At 43.8% G+C, this 13,596-nt stretch overlaps 1 protein-coding gene across 1 annotated transcript; it reads left to right on the forward strand.

Annotated features, from left to right (window-relative positions):
* Positions 1 to 3,177: 3,177 nt before the first annotated feature.
* june (JunE proto-oncogene, AP-1 transcription factor subunit) lies at positions 3,178 to 4,194 on the forward strand. The gene has a single exon (XM_070924904.1). The coding sequence runs from the start codon at positions 3,178 to 3,180 to the stop codon at positions 4,192 to 4,194; it is 1,017 nt and encodes a 338-aa protein (XP_070781005.1).
* The last annotated feature ends 9,402 nt before the right edge of the window (positions 4,195 to 13,596 follow it).

Genomic DNA, 13,596 nt, shown 5'->3' on the forward strand with positions numbered 1-13,596 from the left:
AATGACGATTAAACACGCACTTTTCCCTCTGGAGTGTGGCGGCGGCGGCGGCGGCGGCAGGGGACGCTCGAAAGTGTGAATATGTGTAAAAGTGTTAAAGCGCGAACTAGACTGACCTGAATTACGCGGATTCTGACACAACATGCATAGTGTGTGTGTGTGTGTTTGTGTCTGTGTTGACAAGTAACAAGAACCCCTGGATGTGTAAGTTGGAGGTTCAATTTCGAGCCGGTGTCGCCATTACGTCGCTTGTCCACCAGAGGGCGCTGACAAGTGGTGGTGGTGGTGGTGGGTTGAAATAATAACCCTGATATTGTGAGACATTTTCTGCAACAGGAAAACTTACCGGCAGGGTGAGCATTTCAGCTGGTGTGTTCGGGTGCATACAGCCAGCTCCTGCATATTGTGTGTGTGTGTGTGTGTCACGTGGCGAGGAGCATAGAGTCAGAGCTGCGCTGACGTCCAGATGATTATCAGACTTCCACTGGCATGTGCGGTGACATGTTTTTTTTGGGGGGGGGGTTTTCTCTTCACACATCCCCTCCTAAATGTGACCGGCGAGCCGCTCGCCTCTGACTAGTTTCAGAAGAGGCGAACCGGATCCTCGCACCTCGTGGTCACCCCTGCTCTTTTAGCTCTCTCAAGGTTACAGGGTGGGTTCACGTAAGACGGTCTTAAAAACAAAATATTTACGTCGAAACCATTTTTTTGGGGGCACTGCAATTGTTTCTCCTGTTCATGCCGGGCCACAAAGAGGATCCGCCTCTTGAAGCAATTTCAACGGAAGTGACAAAGTCCGGGTCTCCGAGTGAGACAAATCAGGCGGATCTATCTTCTTCTAAGTTTGCCGTCTTTTTCCGCTCAAAAAGGAAACACTGTCCAGGAGGCCAGCACCTTGCACGGCGGCCCGGTCGCCATCGATGTGTGAATGGGCGAATGAGATCGGATCCGTAAAAACGCTTTGGGAACGGTCCCACTGGAAGCTTCAAGAAAGGGATCTCTTTGCAGCCGGTATGAACAGGACGAACAGTTACAGCAATCAATAACCCTCTCAAGTGCATAACGACGTGTAAGTACTGTATTAACGTAATACCGTAAATCAATTCTTTAATGTTATCAAACCATTTCCACGCGATCAGGCTGTACTACTCTCATGCGCTATTTTTCTTACAGCAAGTACAGTACTTAAATTTACCACCAGAGGTTTCTGTATTTGAGTTTTTGCCTGTGCTATTCTCACTGGTTTGAAGTGGGCGGTGCTCCGTTGGAGAAGGCTGATGTCACGCGTTTCAGCGCACCAATCAGGGCTTAACAACATCGGAATCAAAACGTCACCACAACTGTAGGCGTTGTTTCCCCACCTCGCCCACGACAATCAATCAAACGTCCAACTGATTTAGTCACGAACATTAAATGGTATAAATACTTTGACCACCAGCAGCGCTGTGGAGCAATGTGTTTACGAGTGGGTCCCCTTTTGTAAGAACGTATTCCCACAGGTCGAGAATGTGACCGGCGGGTTCAGCAATAAACCAGTCAATCAAAGGTTTATGAATAACTCAAGAGAGACCAAACATTAGTTGGCTGTTATGTTAGCTAGCTAGCTAACTTATAATTAGTGTTCCATTTTCAGTAGCCCAGGGATACATAACTTGCTTTGCCGGGGGGGCACTTTTGCAAGATGACACGAGGCCAGGGGCCAGTTAATAAACAAACATTAAAATGCCTTTCTGCCAGAAAGCCTTTCTAACGCGTGGTTAATGTTGTGAAACGGTCACAGTTTGGTCAGGTTTAGCCACCAAAACTACTTGGTTAGGTTTCGGCACCAAAACTAGTTGGTCGGTTGCTTGGTTATTAAGTCAACCTTGACTTTTGGTTTCACACACAAGCAGCAGTCTCCTGGGTGAAAGTCCTTCCCTTTCTGTCAGAAAGCCCTGATGGTAAACCTTATTGAACATTTAAGCAAAAAAAAAAAATAGACCAGTGTGAATCAATTTATTTTTATTGTGAATTAGAAAAATGGTTGGCGGGCCACCCGGTACCCAATCGCGGGCCTGATTTGGTCCACGGGCCGCAGGTTGAATATCCCTGCTGTAGCCTATGTATGGGAAATGCTGCATGTGATACACACATACACCGCCAGTTTTGCACTACACTTCTGATCAACAGTTGACGGCGGTAATGTGCAAGCTGAGTAATACACCTGTGCATTTGCAATCTTTGTAGCAGACGAGCTCACAAACACGGGCGTGAACACTGGCGCGATTGTGAAATCTTCGAAACATTGGCTTTGCAAATGTGTTACTTGGGAGGGGAATGCACTAGGCGTGTTCGTTTGACCTCGAGGATACATGCAAGGGGTTTAGTCGAGAAACGTTGCGCGCAAACATGATGTTTGTTTACTAGAAAACTCCACAAGGTCAAGTTAAGTCAATTTTATGTATATATATCTATATATATATAGATATATATAGATATATATAGCCCAATATCACAAATCACAATTTGCCTCAAGGGGCTTTACAATCTGTGCAGCATACGACACCCTCTGTGCTTAAAGGGTACCTTTAATATTTGAAAACAAGTTTTCAGGGGGTTTAAGTAACAAAAAAATTAATAAAATGTGCTTATTATTTAATATCAGAAATATAATTATCAAGAATAACAACATGAAAGGCAAAAACTACAATATGTGAACGGTGTCAAGGCGTGAAAGTTCATTGTGAAGTAGTAGTAGTGATCAAAGTCCACTTGGTGACTTTTTCCGGAGCTTTCAACCAAATCTCACCGTCTTCACCCCCTTCAGTTAACGTAATGATCCCATTTGAAAGACTGAATTCAACTGATTGAGATGGATAGACGACTACCAGTGTTATGACACCGTAAATAACACCCACATGAACGTTCATCGGTAGTGTCGGCGCCATCTCCCAGTTTACACCCAAGTAACCTTCGTCCTCCTCTCCCTCTCACAGACATGTTTGTTTTTCCCGCAGGCACTCGTCTTCTCTTCTTCTTCTTCTTCTTCTTCTTCTTCTTCTTCATCCCTTTGGCTCCACTTCCTCTCCTCGTCCTGCCTTCATCCTCCAGCCGCCGACGTCAGTGGAACGCTTCAATCCCCTCTGATATTTAGGCTAATCTGATAATGAAGATTTCCTCTGAGGCGCCTCTTCGTCAATGACGGGCAAGATGGAGACTCCTTTCTACCACGACGACGCCCCCGCTGTCCCCGGCTTCAGCCAGATCGCAGAATACGAGCGTTACCCGGGAAACAAGATGCTGATGAGCAAGAAGGCCGTGTCAATGGCAGGCAGTCATCACTTCGCCGGTGGTGGAGGGAGGGGCGGGAACCCCAACAACCTGGGGCTCGCCGGCAACAGCTCCCTGATGACATCAGCTACGCCCTCGGCAGACATGAACCTGCTGAAGCTAGCGTCGCCCGACCTGGAGCACCTGATCATCCAATCCAACCAGGGACTGGTCACCACCAGCCCCGTGTCCAACTCGACCAACCCCTTCATCTACCGCAATCAGGCCACCAACGAGCAAGAAGGATTTGCTGATGGCTTTGTCAAAGCGCTCGCTGACCTTCACAAGCAGAACCAGCTGGTGGGGGGCCCCATGTCTCCATCCTCGTCCTCCACTGTCTCCTTGCAGGCGTCCTACCAGAGGAACCTGATGTCTGGCGGAGACATGCCCGTGTACACTAACCTCAGCAGCTACAACCCGGGCCAGATGGGATACTCTGGAGTGCAGATGACATATGGCTCAGGCCACGGCGGCGGTGGAGCCCCTCAGCCCCATGCCCGAGGCCTGGACGCCCCTCAGACCGTCCCTGAGGTGCCTCACCTGCCGGGGGACCCCACGTCCCCGCCCTCCCTCTCCCCGATCGACCTGGAGACGCAGGAGCGAATCAAAGCAGAACGCAAGAAGCTCCGCAACCGCATCGCCGCATCCAAGTGCCGCAAGCGGAAGCTGGAGCGGATCTCGCGGCTGGAGGAAAAGGTGAAGGTCCTGAAGAGCCAGAACTCGGACCTGGCCTCCACCGCCGCCATGCTGCGGGAGCAGGTCGCTCAGCTCAAACAGAAGGTCATGAGTCACGTCACCAACGGCTGCCAGATCGCCGTCGGCTCAACCGCCGCCAAGCCGGGGGGAGGAGGGAGGGGTACCGGCAGCGAGGACTCCAGCTGCTGAGCAGGCGGGACACCAGGAGTACGAAGGTGTGAAAACAAGCCGAGAGGCAGAGGGTTCAATATTAGGATTTTGGCATTTCGCTCGCACTCTCGGTCAGAGCGAGCGGAGCGCGAGGTGTCAACGGCGCCTCAAGGGGACAGATGGCTGTTTGACGGGATTTCTGTAGCCCCGTAGACCCCTGCCAATCATCCAGCCAGAGTAGGGAGGGACACGTCCCTGATGCGAGCGAAGTTCACACTTGGATGATTTCAATTTCAAAGAAGAGACGGTGACTGACTGTGACGTGAACAGACTGTTGAGACGCAGACGAGTTTGACACAGACTCCAGTTCAGTTGGAACAACTCATGACAACATTCTTTATTTTCAGATGTCGCCGCGTCTCAGTAAATAAACTGCATCGGAAATAGTGGAAATTATTATCCACCCGATTATAGCAAAACCATTGTTTGAACAAATGACATGTTAAAATGAAAAAAAAAAAAAAAAAAAAAAAAAAAAAATGTATATTTTATTATTTGCAGTAGAGTTGGGAAGATTGCTCATCAAACGTAGTGAACGCCTCGCTCAAAGCGGCCGTGGCCGCCGTTTGTCTTGTAATCTGATTACTGCACTCTCTTTAGTTTAGTTTAAGGGCCGTCGCTTCAGAGACAACGGCTTCACTTTGACTTCACTCCTCACGGCAGCCGTGGATAGGTTTGTGTCACCTGACCACTGCAGCCTCTTTACAAAGCTGGGCTTGTGGTCGGCAACAATCCAGTGGCTGTTTTGTTTGAACTGTGTTTCCGTGTTTCTCGTCTGCTGCTGCTGGAGGCCGAAGACCTTTTAAACTTTGATCGAGAAGTCGAGGTTGCCGCTTCGTATCGTTCTGTCTGCTGGTGGAAGCTTCTCTCCCTTTCCCTGGACCTTTCAGGAACCAGGACTTTGAAAAATGTTCTGCCTCTCTACGCGTGCTTTGAGTTTTGGACATTGACGTGTGCAAAACTGGCTCACATTTATTTATTCGAATCCAAATTCATGAGCATTTTAATCTCTCAGTCGAAGAATATCGTTTATTTTTGCTTTTCAACAAGTGGAATCACGTGTATTCGACTGATTGTTGTTCATTTTTCCCACAGCAGCAGAAACATGGCGGACTCTCGTCCTCCTTTAATAACATTATTGTGCAAATAAGATATGACTATTATATATAATGTTTATTATTATAAAGTTAATAATATACCTGTTTTTCCTTTGTCTTTTTCTATGCGGTAAAAAATAGTCTTTTCATATAAGTCAATACATTTGGTTTGATTGTTTGTGTGTTTATATGGGAGCCCATTTCTGTCAGGGAAAGAGGGAAAAAAAAAAAAGATGATGAAAATAAATTTACTCACTAATTTGACCTGCCATCATGTCATTTTGACTTTTAAATGTAACAGCAAATTTTGGCTTCGTATCATAATTAGATTTTTTTTTTTTTTTTAAAGTCCCAATTTTAATGTTGCACCACATAATTTCGACTCACTACCTCTTGCTATATTTATTGTCGTTCTGGCAGCAATGGGCTTCCCACGGGCTAAAGACTTTCTGAAAGGCAGAAAAAGAAATCTGCTGGTGGTACAGAAGATTCCTTAAGGACGTTGTTCTCAGGCGAATATCAAATGTGTTCCACCTGCTTTTGGTAAGAAAACCCCTTTAAGACGGAATTTCGGGTTAAATCACTTGATAAATTGGATATATATTTTTTACAGTGTAAAAACAAAAACAAAAAAATAAAAGATGGATAATGCACTCCTAACCGTGCTGTTACGAAGCATGACGTCTTTGAGGGGGTTTCTAAGGTCCCGGAGAGGTCCTGGAGTAGGTTCCTGAGGTTGCAGAGGTCGCTGAGTGGGCTGAAGTTGAGTAAACCTTCAGCTCTGATTCAGAACAACCGTTAAACTGTTGACCTGAACTGTATTTGAAGCGTCCACATGTGAGAGTTCAACAGATACCTGCCAGCCAATCAGAGAGCAGGATGTTCTATTGCCATGGTATAATGGAAATAGCCCTCAATCTGTGTTACTTTTCAGGGTGCGTTATTGTTTGATAACGGCACGCTTTGTTTTGGATGAGCGTGCGTTATTGTTTGATAACTGCACACTTTGTTTTGGATTTTATTACTTAACTCAAGTCGTGTGTGTGAATACATCTCGGATTTATATGGTGAAAAAAAAAAAGAAAAAAAAAAAGACAGATTGGGCCTTTAGTATCTTAGTGTAGTGGGAAATTCACTCAACAAATGATAAAGTAAATGTGTTGTTGTTTATGCAGTGCGTCGCTAGATATTTTCACCCATTTTCAGCCGCGAAGCGAATGATTCCTTTCTATTTTTGGACTTTCTGGTTTTGTACTGACTTTACCGTCCAAGCCAGCATGCCCGAAAAAAGACACACAACCAGCAAAGAAAGAAAAATACATTTAAAAAAAAACAAACATCAGCGTCTTAACTGAACATTAACACTCGATTATGAAAGAAAATGTCTCAGTTGCAGTTTTTTTTTTGCTGTTTTCTGTCTGACAAATTAGAAACTTTCAACAACAAAAAAAACTAAAAAAGATACAGTTGGTGATCGTCGAGCAAATATTTATTTTTTTTAACTCGAACGAGGCTTTTGGCGTCTCTGATGATTCTATTTTTGTACAAATGTATAGAAATGTTGTCATTAATACTCTGAAACGACGTGTGTGTTTATATGTGTGTGTGTGTGTGTACGAGCTCTTTGATTTGATCAGACGCTTCATGTCTCTATTTATTATGAATATTTATATATTTTCTTTCTTTTGTCACACATGACGTGTTTATTTCCCTCTGCTGTGTTGTGTCAATATATCAGTGATGAAATATCCACCTGCTGCGGGTTTTTTGCTGTTTGTAAGAAGTGCACTTTCCCTGAACTCATTTTCTCAAACATTCTCACCATAAAGGATGAAACATCCAACAGCCAAGAGTGTAACTTCAGCGCTGAAACTGCCATGCCTCCAGGGTAGAACAAGTGTTGGTTTCGTGTTGAGAAACGTGGGGATTGCTGTGATTACAAAAGTGCACCACGCACTTCCTCATTAGGCAGCCTCCCGCTTTTGTTCTAACTGTCGAATGAGAATCAAATTCAAACCTGCAGCTCTCCATCTGGGGTTTTTCCATTGTCATGAGACGCTATGGAGGTATTATTGTAATTACTATTGTAAAAAAAAAAAAGCATGTGGACAGCTGAACATTCCAGCCTTGTCGTAACAACCAGAATTAGGGTGGGGTGTGTGACGCCCCTCACTCTCTGGCACCTTTATCAGGAAACGTTTTGCTGGACAGGAGAACGTCCGAACGAAAAACAGCGCGAGAACAAATCACGTTCCCCATAAGTCCATCTTCACTGTAGCTGTGAAAGCAGCTGAGTTCTGTCAGTCCTCTGTTACAACAGCAAAACAAAATGGATACACACACACACACACACACACAGACACAGACACACACACACACTTCTCACGAGCGCTTCTGCTGAACGGCCCTTCAACGCAGCAGAAATAACCCTTTACTTTCCACACCTCAGCCTTAAATATGACGTCTTTACAGGCGTTCATAACATGCTTCATTTCGGATTGACACAAACGAGTATATTTTCATAATAACATGCACAGCTAAAATGCATGACTGCATCTGGACACTCGAAATGGGGCCACTGTGTTGTCTGTATATAAAGGCGGGGAAGAGTTGAGTCGCCGCGTCGAGGTCCTGCCCCTTACACCCGCCCGACCCGATCGTGAGCGCCCCACAGTCAGTCACAGCTGTCAATCATGCATCAAATAATTAATTAAAACCAAACTTACCAGAAAAATGAACAAACATCAGCGTGATGAGAACTACCTAAAATGACAAACTATCTTTGGGGAAAATTGTATTTTTTAGTTCCATCCGCTAACATGGAGGGGGGCGGGGCTTATGACCTGGGGGGGGGGGCGATCGAACAATACAGTCGATGATTTGTACTAACGAACGTAACCATAACTGTATAAATGCGTCGATTAGCAGTGTTTTTGTACCTGAAAAGGGAGAGAATCAGTAAAGACGGCGGCGCACTGTGTTCACTCTGACGGCGGAAGCAACCGTTGCAAGAGCTCCCTCTTCTGGACGTCTGAAGACGTAGCGAATCAATCGCCGATCGCGTCTCCTGACATCTACGAGAGAAGTACAGTTGCTTCCCTCTATTTTAATCACAGGATAGCTCATTGTTTTCTCTTATTGTCTTGACAAGGGGTTCCTGTATCGGTTTGAAAATCGACCCCTGCTGGGGAGATGTTTGGGAAGATGACTGTCAGGTGACCGTCTGGTTTGAGTAAGAGTGAAACTGTTCCTTTGTAAAATTGAAAATAAGATATGAAATGGTGTGGGGAATTTCCCTCATTGAGTTGTATCTTGTATATAAAAGTGCGTATTTGGAAAACAGTCATATCATGGATTGTGAGAAGTCGAGTCTACAGAGATAAACGAGCCGATGGGGTCCACGAATTCCAAACAAAGTGCTTTCGGAGGAGAAAGATTTTATGAGGGCTTGTAGAAAATGTACGTGTATGGCACAGTATGAGAAGTTAAGTCCAGATTAAACAATAATCGATGCTGTGAAAACATCAATATAAGATACTTTCCTAGTTATACAGTACTAATATATTAGGTCAGTGATGACCGCAAGGAAGTCGGCGGCTGGGACCTAAAACATTTTATTATTCTCAAGTGAGACCTGTGACAGAGTTTTTGCAATATGTCATTTCACAACCAAAAATAATGAAGTTAGGTCGTTTTTTTTGAACCAGTGTCTGTTGTCAATGAGTGAAAAAACTGAGTACGAAATGAACCGATGTCGTGTCATCTGTAAACATTACAGGGAAAAAAATTATGTTGAACGCCAAACTAGGAATGGAGTGCTGCAGGGATGAGTCTTAAAACCAGGAAATGATTTAGCATGTTTACACTTCCGGTTCCCTCGTCTGGAAGTCAGCGGGTTTCTTTGAATGGGTTTTTGGTTAGATACCTGAAATAAGGTCTGTGGTTAACACAAGCTGAAGAGATTTTCACGTTTTGTTCTACGACATAAAATATGTCAGCAGATACCCCCCACTCGTGAACTTTGAAGCTTAAAAGCGTGTCTCAAAAAAGGCGGTTGCTAACAAGCGGCTAAATGAGACGACTACATTAACGTCTTCATGCCAAACACGGAAAGTCATCTACTCACTAGTTGTGTTTATACTCTATATCTATCTGTCTATATATCTATCTATATTCTCTTAAAAGTGAAGCTTAGCGGTGGTGACGTTGAAGTTCCTTTATAGCGTTAGCTTTTTTACTTCTGGCGATTCCATTTACGCTTCAAAAATGGTGGTTTTTCGTTGGTGAAGATTGTCTCGCTGAACAAAAACGTGTATCATAAGCTTTTTGTTTTGTCACTGAGCTTTTTTTCTGCAATATTCCAAAATCCAGTGGAAAAATCCCATCGGCTTTTAGTCGAGGGAACCGGGGCGACGCTAACTTCGGCGTTGGCCTCCAAAAATACGCAGCTGGGACGTCGTCACGTTGAAACAAGAAAGGGCCTTCCCCAGACAGTCGGGAGCCATTCGTTTTCGAGAATGATCACTCGATTGAACGGGCGTTACCAGTGATCATCAGCCCCATGGTTATGGGTTAGCAGTGGGGGGGGGGCTCAAAGCCCAGAAGCACGTTAAAGGATGTGAACTGGGCTGTCCACATACTTTTGGCCGTATCGTGTCTCTGCCTATTTGTTCTCTGAGGCTTTCACTTGTTTAACTCAACGATGAGTCATCAGCATGAAGTGAATCAGCACTTTTATACTTTATTTATTAACCACAACAGCACAAATAAATACGTATACACTTACTTCATGATAATATCATTCATGTATTATCGTTACTTGTTTAATTACTATCATGAAATATGATCATTACTTTACATTTTACCTTATATATATATATATATATATATATATATATAAATACATGAATCAATATATTCTTTATTCGCATGTTAGCTATGAGTTCCTGAAGTGAAACAGTGCTTGATCAGATGGTGACAGGCTGATGAGGTCCCTCGTGTGTCAGTTTCAGGTTTCAGTCCAGAGGGAGCTCACGCTAATCATTTTACAGAAACGTTGATTCAAAAACACAGACTTCTGTTTATATACCTTTTGACGTTTGTAGTCAAAACTGTATCTCCATAATAACCTTTCACTGAAGATTCCCGGGGTTATATGACCGAAATCTCAAGAATCCCGTCGGACGTAACGGGGACCCAAGTCTGGACTCGTCTCTGTTGTTGTTGTTGTTGTTGTTGTTGTCGTCGAGGACGGAGCCAAACTGAGTCACCTGTCTTGATGACTGTATTTATGGAAATCCTCCAATGACAAGTTCGGCCAGACTCACTGTTATTAGTCAAACCCGCAGGTCAGTCCAGGAAACCTCCGGCTGCTCTCGGAGGAAAACCGGAGCCCTTGCGCTCATCACGCTCGCGGTCTGAGAAGCCTTCAATCGGACGGCGAGGACCTCCGCGGAGGTCGAGCCTTTTTCAGAAATAGAAAATGCTCATGCGTCAGACTCTTGGCTACAGAGTTCTGTCCATTTTAAAGTCATCATCCAATTTAGCAAGATCACGTTTGGTTAGAATCAAAACCTGTTTGCTAAAAATGATGGGGTTTTTTTTAATACTAATTAGCAACGGAAAATGAATTTTGGAAAAAGATGTTAGGTTGCTGGGTACGGAGGACCACAAGAGTCATGGAAATAGTAATAAAGCAGTTCGTTAATTAATGAAAGTAACTAATTGTACAATAAAAATACGCATTAATACGTTAGTTTACAAATGAATGTATTAATCTATAAATAGACTAAGTAACAGTCATTCGTTATTTGATATTTTAATGCGCAATTAAAAGAGGAATTATAAGAACAACATACAAAAGAAATATTATTCCAAAAAGGCTAGATGGAGAGGCTAAAAGGAGAAGCTAAATGACTGAGCAAATCCAATAGCTAATAAGAAAAGGAAAAGCAGAGGGGGGAAATGGAACTGCCAATGGAAAAGGAAGTTGCCCTTTTAAATGCCTGATTAAAATCTGAGCTCCGAATGCAATTTGTGAAGAATCCAGTTATTTCTCTTTTGAAACCGCATTTTCAAATTGATTTGTAAATTCGATGATGTATTCATGAATTTGTTAATGTATTCTTAAATTATGTACTTCTTGACTGTTTTATGTAGTTTTTGCAAATCCCTTTTTCACTTGAACCATTTATTGATGGATTCATGTTTCATTTGTAAATGATGTTATTATTATTGTAAATTCCTCTGTATTGTGCATTAAAATATCAAATGATGGATTGCTTTGTTATTTAGTCTGTTCATTTATAGATTAATACATTAATTTGTAAACTAATGTTGTAATGCCTATTTTTGTTATTGTACAATAAGTTATTAATTCATTCAATGCTTTAATACTATTTCTGTGACTTGTGGTCCTCCATAGAAGGGATTTTTAGATGTTTTTTATTTCTATATTAACAATGGATGAAATTACTATATATCAAGTCAAGTCAATTTCATTTTTATTGCCCAATATCTCGAATCGCAGATTTGCCACAAGGGCGTTACAGTCTGTACAGCATACAACACCCTCCCTCCATTAGGAAAAACTCCCCGGAATGGATATGTTGCCTAGTCTCGCATAGGCAGACCCATCGTCCTTCTGGGACAGGGGAAAAAATTGTCTGGTTTGTTTGTACTTCTATCAACCAATCACAATTGTCCTGGGCAGCATTAAGCCCAGGATGCAGCGACGGTGCCGCTGCAAAATAGTGTCTGGGGCGGGGTGGGGGGGCTTGTTTTGGTGGAACATTTGCACATGGGGAGATCCCCTGCCAAAGAAAACGCCACATGAAATAGTAAAGTGTAGCAGCGGAAATGATAATTTGGCCAAGAGGTGAAATATAAAGAGAGAGAAGCAGAGGGCCGAGAACAGAGCCCTGAGGTACTCACATCAGAAAATGTTGATGAAGTATTATTGTGGGACACGCACCGTGTTCTTTCAGATAGGTAAGACGTTAACCACTCGAGAGCCGGGCCAGAGACGGCAAATTCACTTCTCCAGTGTGTCTAAGAGTATGCAGTGATCTATGGTATCAAAAACTGTACTGAGATCCAGTAATAGAAGCACCGAGGTGGAATCCATAGTAAGCACAAGACCATTTGCCACCAGTAGTAAGTAAGTAAATGGTTAATGGTCTTCACTAATATTGAGCTTTTCAACCCTAACGGTTCCCAAAGCGCTTTACAGTTTGGTTTCATTCACACCCTGATGGCGACCAAGCTGCCATGCAAGGTGCTGGGCCTCCATCGGGAGAAACTTAGGGTTCAGTGTCTCGCTCAAGGACACTTTGACATGTGGACGGGGGGGGATCAAATCCCCATCCCATGCGACAGTGCTAACCACCATGCCGCCCATACCAGTGGAGTTCCAGGAATTACTGTTAAAAAAAAAGTCGCTGGGTCACAACTCTTTCCAGTACTTTTGAAAAGAAGGTGGATAATTATTCAGAGACCCTGGATCGCGGTGTGGTTTAACCATGGAAGTCTGTCTAGTCTAGTGGGGATAGCTGTAAGTGATAAATTAGCAATATTCAGCATTGTAGGTCTCGGAAATGGGAAGAAATCTTTAAAAAGGTTAGCTGTTGGGGGGCGGGGCGAAGGAGGCAGGTGGTTGGTTTAGAAGCCAACACCAATTTAGACAATGTTTCAAGAGAGGTAGTCTCAACATTTCTAAGAGCCAGAGATTAACTGGGATTCTAGGAATCACGGTCGTGTATTTGGACTGTTTAGGCAGCGCACCAGCTGCTGTCTATCCGCTGTAGCATGCTAGTCGGCTTAGCCCGCTTAGCCAGGTTGGTCAAGCTCAATACGAATTGAATAACGACGGACAACAGATGGAGTTTGAGCAGCATCATCATCATCATCATCAGTCAGGCATCATTTAACGGATTCTGGATCAATCCCGGGTCTCATTTGGCTTTGACGGCCCCTGTGAACCGCGTGAAAACTCTGTAAGATGCGGTTTAAAAGTCCGGTAAGGGACCTTGAATGGAAATGCTTACTTTGGTCCAACTCCTGACAAACCTTCACAATGAAAGGGCGAGTTTGGGTCAGGAAAGCTAGAGAGCCAGTAAATGGAGCTTGAGTTAAGTAATTCTGACAGACCCACAAACTGGATCAAACCTCCCGGATGGTGGTAAGTACAACGAAAACTTCAGGAAAGGCACAGTTCACTGTTCGAAATGACCTTCATCTCAAAACCTACTACACTTAAGGCCCTTGCCATTTAGCCCGTAAATAC

The sequence above is a fragment of the Enoplosus armatus genome, chromosome 18 (assembly GCF_043641665.1).
Source record: "Enoplosus armatus isolate fEnoArm2 chromosome 18, fEnoArm2.hap1, whole genome shotgun sequence".
Classification (NCBI taxonomy): domain Eukaryota; kingdom Metazoa; phylum Chordata; class Actinopteri; order Centrarchiformes; family Enoplosidae; genus Enoplosus; species Enoplosus armatus.